The following is an 8,571-nucleotide window of genomic DNA, read 5'->3' on the forward strand; positions in this document are numbered from 1 at the left end:
GCCATTTAAAACACGAACCATACATTCTTAAAGGATGAAGTTGAACAACTTTTTTATATCATTATTTTAGTTCTCAAAGTTGTTTCAGCATTAAACATATTGTGAACCATATTTCTTTTTCCTAAGAACTTTCCTTTCAGTAAGATAACTTAATCATTTATGTACTACAAAAAGAATTTTGTTCAGTTGAATGTCAAAGGCCACCTTCATGTGAACTGAGACATGAATGAGGCACTTTGACATTCAACTGGGCATAATGCAATTTAAAGAACAGACATGTTATGAAATCAAAGGAAAGGGAAAGGGCTTAGAGATAAAAAACATGAATCCTAATATGTTCAATACAGAAACAAGAAGCAAGTCATTACTTGATATTCAAGCCATATTTATAGACGAACATAGAGAATGTCGGATTCGACGTTATCATCCAGTGAAAAAGTTAATAATAAATCTCGTTTGTTTCAGATAAGAACAAATTGACGCATAACGTCGAATTACAAGGGCGTGGGATGTTAAAATTGATGATTAAACAGTAAAATTAAAAAAAAACAATAAGTAATTAACGACCTTTGGCTTCTGGTTGAGGAAGATATCAACTGTCATTATAGATGACGTACATCGTGTAATAATGCTTAGTGGCTATATTTATAGATGAACGATGGCGTACATCATGTAATAGTGCTCAGTAACTGACTAAAACCATCTCGTATGGACGTCGAAACCCTGCCGCCACTAGAGCAAAAACGCTGTTTAATGTCACTGACAAGACATCGGTTAAAGGGTGACTCGACGTATACTAATGGACGGTGGCATTACCGTAAATAAGTTGTAACCAAGACGTCGGTTTCTAGGGCAAACGTGACTATAATATAGTAGACGTCTGTTCTTCCCTAACCAAACGTCTAAGGCCTGACAAGTAAGCGAGAAGACAGTCTTTTCTATCCCATTGACGTCGGTTGTGAGGGTTGCGGACGTCTATCTGGCTGCAATTAATACTCTTAATTGTGCTCCCTTAACTGACGTCAATGGGCCTAACAGGAAGGCGGGAAGACAGTCAATTTCTGTCATATAGACATCTAGTTTCCGGGGGAACGACGTCTATGTGGCTGTAATTAATGTCACTCACCAAACTCACAGGCACTTTGATGTCCAGTAGTAGGGGGCCGACGTCTAAAATGTTATAGATGTCGGCGCCCCAAGACAACCGTCGTGTACTTCCTTGTCCAGAATTGAAAAGTCATTGAGATCAACGCCGTAGACGTCGGCGCCCCTTCTGTCGACGTCTAAGGTGCATGCAAAAGGTAGATTAAAAGTTATCTCGGACGTCACATTAGTGAGATAAACGACGTCTAGCTGACTATAGACGTCGGTTTATGTAGCAACTGACGCCTAAATTCATGTTAAATAAACCACAGACTTGCAGTTACGCAAACATCATCGTCCTCCTCCTCTCCTTTTTCTCTCTTGTGGCATTGCATTCCAGGTGCGTCTTTTTTTATTTAAACCGTTTAAACTTTGTTGCAGTCCAATTATATTAGTCTTTCAACGATTATCTTCTTATTCAACTGATTAAAATGTGTTTTCCTTGTGTTGTGTTTTAGTGCAGTTTTGTTCCTCTCTTGGGGGTAACATAGTACCACATTCTGACTCTGCTAGCTGCCTCCCAGAAAAAGCGGCGTCTTTTGGATGTCTTATGGCGTTTCAAACCAAAAACGACCCTGGGTCGTTGGCTAGTTATCGTTTCACCGTAATATTTCCCTCTTGCGGTTGAAAATGGAACTAGGCAAGAACCTAAGTTCGGTTTTGGGTTGAAATGTCATGAGAAATTCAAAAGACGCAAGCTTTTTTTTGGGGGAAACTAGCAAAAACAGAGTGTGCTACTAGGCTATCCAAAGACAGGAACAAAACTGCACTAAAACACAACAAATATATTAGACATCGGTTAATGCATACACCGACTTCTATAGTGACCTTAGACGTTGGTTAGTGAGAAGTTCGAAGGCTTTACAGTGCTCTTAGACTTAGGTTGGTTCCCACACCAACGTGTATATGGTGTTCTTAGACGTCGGAGTAGGCCTTAACCGACGTCTATTGACGTCGGACATGACACTAACTGACGTCTATATAGACGTCTATTATATGGAAATTTGACATCCCATTAACGTCACCCGTAATGACGTCGGTTGTGAGAAAGACGTTAAAAGCCCAAAATAACAAATGTCTAAAGCCCTTTCTGCACTAGTGCGCGTTTGACGTTCATACATTCATCATAGAAAAATTCTTATATATGCCGCCCTCAAGAAATTGTGTACTTTTCAATTATCGAGGTGAGATTTGGAGGGATGGAATGGAAGTTAAAAAGTTTGTTGTGCCCCTCTCTATTTATATAATTCCACTTTAAATTTTGTTAAGTTAATATAATCGATTCTAAATAATAATAAGGACCATGATATGTGATGGGTGTCGCGGCCCATACAAATTTGATTGCAATTCAGAAATGCAGTATAATGCTAGGGAATGACCCCTAGGTCGTCTCTCAAGGACCAACTGCGGTTCAGAGTCAAGTCTAACACGAAAGAGGGGGGTTTGAAAAATGTTTTTGTAGTGAATGCGGAAAATTTAAAATTCACGCTGGAACTGGACAGCTCTGACCTTTGCTCAATGTTTTTCCCATAAATTTTTCTACAGATCTCTAAATGAGATGAGGTTTTTTTTTCCTGGAAAGTAGACTCAATTATCTTTCATGTGATATATAAAACGTAGCATTTGGACCTCTGGTGTGGTTGCAGTTATTTTTTAAAAAATTGAGTCCAGATAGTGAAAATGCTAAACCCAATACTAGACTAAACAAATATCTAAACACAGTTAAATTAAATTAAATGCAAAACTAAATTAAAGAAATTAAAAACAACTAATCCTACAATGCAAAATAATTTAAAACACAAGAAATAAACAACACAAACTCCTACTAGCAATTTATATGACCAATGCATCTACTAATGAAATTGAAATTGCAATAGCCTAAAAACCTTGGCTGTGACCTGCTCCAATTCATGAGCTTTGACCGTGACACCACACCAAAATAAAACAATCTTCTCCCACTAGGATGTCACTTTGCTGGACTAAAACTTCAGTAAAAAAAACGCATGCTCTTCCAGCTACTTAATTTCTCCAATTAAATAAAAGCAATTCAATAAACCAAAAACGCTGCATCCTAATTTTTGTGACGTGATTCAACTCATGATTCTCTTGCACCGACACCAGTTTTCCTATCAAACAATTCAGCCATGTGCCAACCGTGACACCTCAAGCTTTCTCTAGCAAAAGTAAATGCTACACCTCCTAAACAAATATCCTTGTAAAGAAATTTCATTATCACTTCTGCACCACTAACTCAATCACCGAATGTGCTCTTTCAATTGACATAAAAAAAAAACAAACATCACAAAATGAAACAACATGGAAATTAAAGTAGCATCTCGGTAAGCAATAAAAAAAAGGTTCCANCCCCCATTTCATTCAACCATGTTCAAAGTAAAACGTTGCACACCCGTGAAGGTTCAACCAGTATCCATGCTCCAAAGAAGCTCCATGAGAAAAACTTCAAAACTCCATGAAAAAGTGTGTGACGGGTTCTCCCATCAAAAGAAAACGTTCAACACCAGCTAATTAAAAAAAATTGAGTGCCTCGGCCAGCAACTGCCACCAAGAGCCCGAGAGTGAATGGTCTCTCCTCAAAAATAAAAATGACAGCTACCCTCCCACAATTCCTAGGATCATGTGTCCTAAAATGAGGTGGGGTCCACCCTAAAAGTAAACCCTAGGTGGTGCCATGTGTCCTACAAAATTGGGCCCAACAACATAATTTTTAACAATGGCCCAATGTGGAAAAGTTTGTCTAAAAAGTTTAAACAAATAAAATTACAATACAACTAAAATTAAAATGTCTAATTTGAGAGTCTTGAATTTATTTGGTGTCCTCCAAATGTCCCAAATTGTGTTTCCAAAATTTTCCCTGAAAATAATAATGCAAATAATTAGCTCAGAAAATTCAAATTAATTAAAATTAGAATTTCCGATCGAATTAAGCATAATTAGGAAAAACGGGAAAAATACCGGACAATTAAGCACAATTCCATGATTAATTCTAGCACAATAAACTAAGTGAAATCACTAAAATATCAACTCATCAATATGTTAACAACTTTTTGACAATATACAATGTATATATCACTACTTTATTATCTGTATATTTGAAAATTTTGGTCACATTCAAATAAATTACTTTGTAAAATTTAGTAGTTATAATAAGTTATTAATATAAATAAAATACTATGATTAACATTATTAGAAAAACAAATTTGAACACTCTCATGCATTAATTCTATGCGTTTTAATATTTTAACAAACAGGTGATCAATAACCAGTCACGTTGTCACCAGAAATCATCATTAAAAGCTCATTTGCATTTCTTAATTTATAAGGCTCTGAATCGATTATTAGTATTAGGATTAGGATAATACTTAGACAACATTTTTTTGACAACATTTGAACATTACATGTCTGTTGAAAGGCTTTTGGTCGCACAAAAGTCAAGAAACCTTAAATTTCCCCACTAATGTAATATAGGGGTCAACCAAGGATCAATATGTGGTCTTGGTACTTATCAAGTTTAAAAATTGTAGAATTAAGCCTAATTAGTTATTTATTAAAAACTAGGTGGGGAAAAAAATATAAAATGAAATCTAAAGAAAGAAACTAAATGCAAATGCATGATTAAACCTATCTAAATGATGTATGCAATAAAGGAAACTAATACCTAAGTAAACTAATGCGTAAAGGAAAAGAAAAAAATGCATGACATCTAACCTATATTACTGTAACTATGAATGATACGACTAAAATATGCAATAGAGAGAACATAGTGATATATGTGATGAAAACAGAAACTGTATAGAAAATATGAATGCACTGATAAGGAAAGAATGATGTATGTATGAATGAAAGGAATAAAAATAATGCATGACTTCTAACCTAAAATGATAAGCTAATACAATCCAAAAACTTAAACATTACTAATGATAGAATCTAAAATCAAAAGAACAATTATTAAACTCAGAAATGAATATGATCAATACAAGAATGGAACAGAAACTATAATAGTGCTGGAAGTGTAACTGCAAAAAGAAAGGTAAGTTGAAACTGAAATTGGAAAGAGAAATTCTCATTAAGAACTGGAAAGTAAAAGTACAGATACTAGAAATCCCAGAGAACTCAAAGTCTGTCACCCATTGATCATCCCCAAGAATTCCAGTGCAAGAATCAAAGTATCTACTTCTACGAAAGCGGTAAATTCTAAACTAAAGCAGAAAATTTGGAAATCTAGAGAAAGCAAAGTGTAGAGCACACTGCCTGTCACCCAGTGCACATACTATTCTTATTACAAAACTTCCTTTTTATAGGGAAAAATCCAAAACAGAAAAGAAAAAGAAAAGGGGAAAAGGGGAAGAATCTAAAAAACGAACCAAGTCTCTAGAATCATCTTCAACTAACTCTGANGAAAAATCCAAAACAGAAAAGAAAAAGAAAAGGGGAAAAGGGGAAGAATCTAAAAAACGAACCAAGTCTCTAGAATCATCTTCAACTAACTCTGACAGCGACCCTTTGCACTTCAACCGTTCAAGCATCAATCGATCCAGCTCCGCAAACCTCAGATCACGATTCTGCTTCTCCAGCCTGATTTGCTTCCTGGGCCAGCTTCCTCTTGGGCCGTGGACCTTTCTTCAACTTCCGCATTGATCCATTGAAATCGCGTCGCTGCTTCTCTTCTTCTGCTCTTGAGGAACCCTAGCTCGAGGGTTGAGGGAATTTGGGAAAGAAACTTCAATTCTGATTGAGCTCTTTTGCACAAATGGTATGTGAATTAGAAGACCCAACAACATTNCCTTTCTCGCAGCATGAGACGCTGCGTTTCATTAAAACATTCCAAGGGCTTTCAGCCCATTTCTTTCGCACACTGCACTTGATTCTTCAGCCCACTGCAAACGACCCAAAATAATCTTCATTCCATTCCCTCACAGCAGCCTCGTGGGCTTGTGGCAGCTACTACAGCCCAGCCATCATCATAATGGTGCAAATCTACTCTCCAATTAGTGCTGGCCCATTATATTTTCCTCAGCGTCAGCCCACTTTTATTAATTTCTACAACATCATAAAAAAGAAACTGGTAATAGAAAATGAAAAATAAAGCCTAAAAGGAATGAAATTTTGTTTTTAATTTTCTGAATATTTTTTCTAAGATAAAATTCATAATTATTAAGAAAAACTATGTTATTTAACTAAAAATGGAAAATTAACACTATTTTAACAAAAACTCCAAAATTAAGAAAAAAATGCTAAACTAACCTAATTCTAGAAAATTAAAAGCTAAACTATCCTAAAAAAGTAATATTAACATAGAAAAATAGGGAAATTTAGACACTTAACAANTGCTAAACTAACCTAATTCTAGAAAATTAAAAGCTAAACTATCCTAAAAAAGTAATATTAACATAGAAAAATAGGGAAATTTAGACACTTAACAAAATATTAACAGATATCAACAGAGCTTATTTACATTAGAACAAAAAAACAAAACTTTAAATCTATACCTTCCCACCCCTACACTTAAGAGGCACATTGTCCTCAATATGTGAATGGGTAAGGCTTTCAAGCAACACAAACAACACAACCATATTTGCAGATCAATCAGGACACAATCATGCAAAACTGAATTGAAGAGTATTAAAATTGAACAAGACAATGTATATAACAAGAGCAAGAAAACTGAACTCAAAAGAACACAACATATACAAGAACAGAGCTAGAAAAAGAAAACTAAAACTATAAAGCTACAATGAAAAGAAAATGTATTCAAATAGGCCACAAGTAAAAATTGATCTTTTTAATTTTTATATAGAACAACATATTTTCTATCCTACTATTTATTATACTACCTAAGATTATTCTACCTACTAGAAAATATTTAAAACTATGAAAAAGAAAAGACAAGAAAGAGCTTATCAGATTGCTCCTTATGCTCTCAATCACTCCTTATAATAACTCCCTGGCTGGACCAATTTGCTTCTGCCCTGGACTTAGTTTAAGCAGCATTGCTCTCGCAGGTGCCAGGTTTTGCTTCTCACTCTTCCAATTAAACTGCTGCAATAGCAACTCTTCTTCCACTGGCAGCTGTTGAGTGTTTGGTATTGGGATAGGAACCTCTCCAAGCCTTCCAAAATTTCTTGCTTCCTTTAATTCTGCACAACAATTAAATTCAAAGTTAGCTTTATCTGTTAGGACTTTGAGTTCTGACTGTATAACAGAATTTATCTCAGTGCAAATGGAGCAAGAACCAGATTCACAATCACATTTGAAATTTTCAGAAAATTGTGTGAGATCAAAGTTTAGTCCTAACTCTATAAAGTTCTCAGATTGCACATTTTCTATCTCAAAATCAATACTGACATTTTCTATCTCAAAATCAATTCAAAGCTATCATCATTCAAAATTTCAACAAGGCAATCCACATTTGAGTTAAAAATAACAGCATTCAAATCCACAGGTTCAATAGCTAAAACTGAATCAAGAACTTTAGTATGATCATTCAACACTGTATCAGTTTCAGTCATAGACTTTATAGAATCAATGTGCAGCAAATCAAAGGCATTTAAATGCATAAGCACATCAGGTAAAACGACTAGAGTCTCAAGTTCAGAATAAACCTGTGTTGGCTCATTTAAAGTTATCTTACCAATCTCCAAGTCATCAGCTGCATCATCAAGGCTATCATACAATATGCTATTAAGATCAATGCATGTATCTGAAACAACAATTGGTATGTTAATATGTTCAATTTGAAATGCAGAATCAAGAATATCAGAATGCACAGGCATGTTAAATGTAGAATTCAAATCAGGCTTCATGGGTTCAACTTTTAGCAATTCAAAAGCATGAAAATTCTCTTGAACCTCAGAGAACTCAATTGGAAGGTTAAGTTCAGAGTAAACCTGAGTTCTTTGTTGACCAGATACCTCATCAGGATCATTTCCAGCCATTTTGCTCAACAACTTCCTTGCTTCTGTTGGTGTCTTGTCTAGTAGGGATCCTCCAGCAACTGCATCCACAAACATCCTCTCCTCAAACCGTAGGCCCTCATAAAAATAAGTCAGGCGCAATGGCTCTGAAATTTGGTGGTTTGGACAGGCTGTGCAGAGCCTATTAAACCTCTCCCAATAATCTGCCAGGCTTTCTTATTGAAACTGCTCAATGGCAGTGATCTCTCTCCTAATGTTGGCCACTTTGGTTGCTGGAAAATACTTGTTCAAAAACCTTTGCTGCATATCCTGCCAATTCCCAAAAGGCTGGTGCTAGTAGAGCACACTGCCTGTCACCCAGTGCACATACTATTCTTATTACAAAACTCCCTTTTTATAGTGAAAAATCCAAAACAGAAAAGAAAAAGAAAAGGGGAAAAGGGGAAGAATCTAAAAAACGAACCAAGTCTCTAGAATCATCTTCAACTAACTCTGA

General features: G+C 35.6%; 1 protein-coding gene across 1 annotated transcript; it reads right to left on the bottom strand.

Moving 5' to 3' along the window:
* Positions 1-6,938: 6,938 nt before the first annotated feature.
* On the bottom strand, positions 6,939-8,328 carry LOC111240694. Its single transcript, XM_022776231.1, has 2 exons — positions 7,793-8,328; positions 6,939-7,298 (listed from the first exon to the last, which is right to left on the bottom strand). The coding sequence occupies exons 1-2, from the start codon at positions 8,169-8,171 to the stop codon at positions 7,093-7,095; spliced, it is 585 nt and encodes a 194-aa protein (XP_022631952.1). The 5' UTR covers positions 8,172-8,328; the 3' UTR covers positions 6,939-7,092.
* Positions 8,329-8,571: the final 243 nt, after the last annotated feature.

Source organism: Vigna radiata, unplaced genomic scaffold (assembly GCF_000741045.1).
Source record: "Vigna radiata var. radiata cultivar VC1973A unplaced genomic scaffold, Vradiata_ver6 scaffold_23, whole genome shotgun sequence".
Classification (NCBI taxonomy): Eukaryota; Viridiplantae; Streptophyta; class Magnoliopsida; order Fabales; family Fabaceae; genus Vigna; species Vigna radiata.

Excerpts from the sequence above, each read along its gene's own strand:
- LOC111240694 (XM_022776231.1), bottom strand. The coding sequence starts at position 8,171 with ATGTTTGTGGATGCAGTTGCTGGAGGATCCCTACTAGACAAGACACCA. Across the intron at positions 7,299-7,792 it reads AGCTGATGACTTGGAGATTG|AATTAAAGGAAGCAAGAAAT; the intron begins GTAAGATAACTT and ends ATTGTTGTGCAG.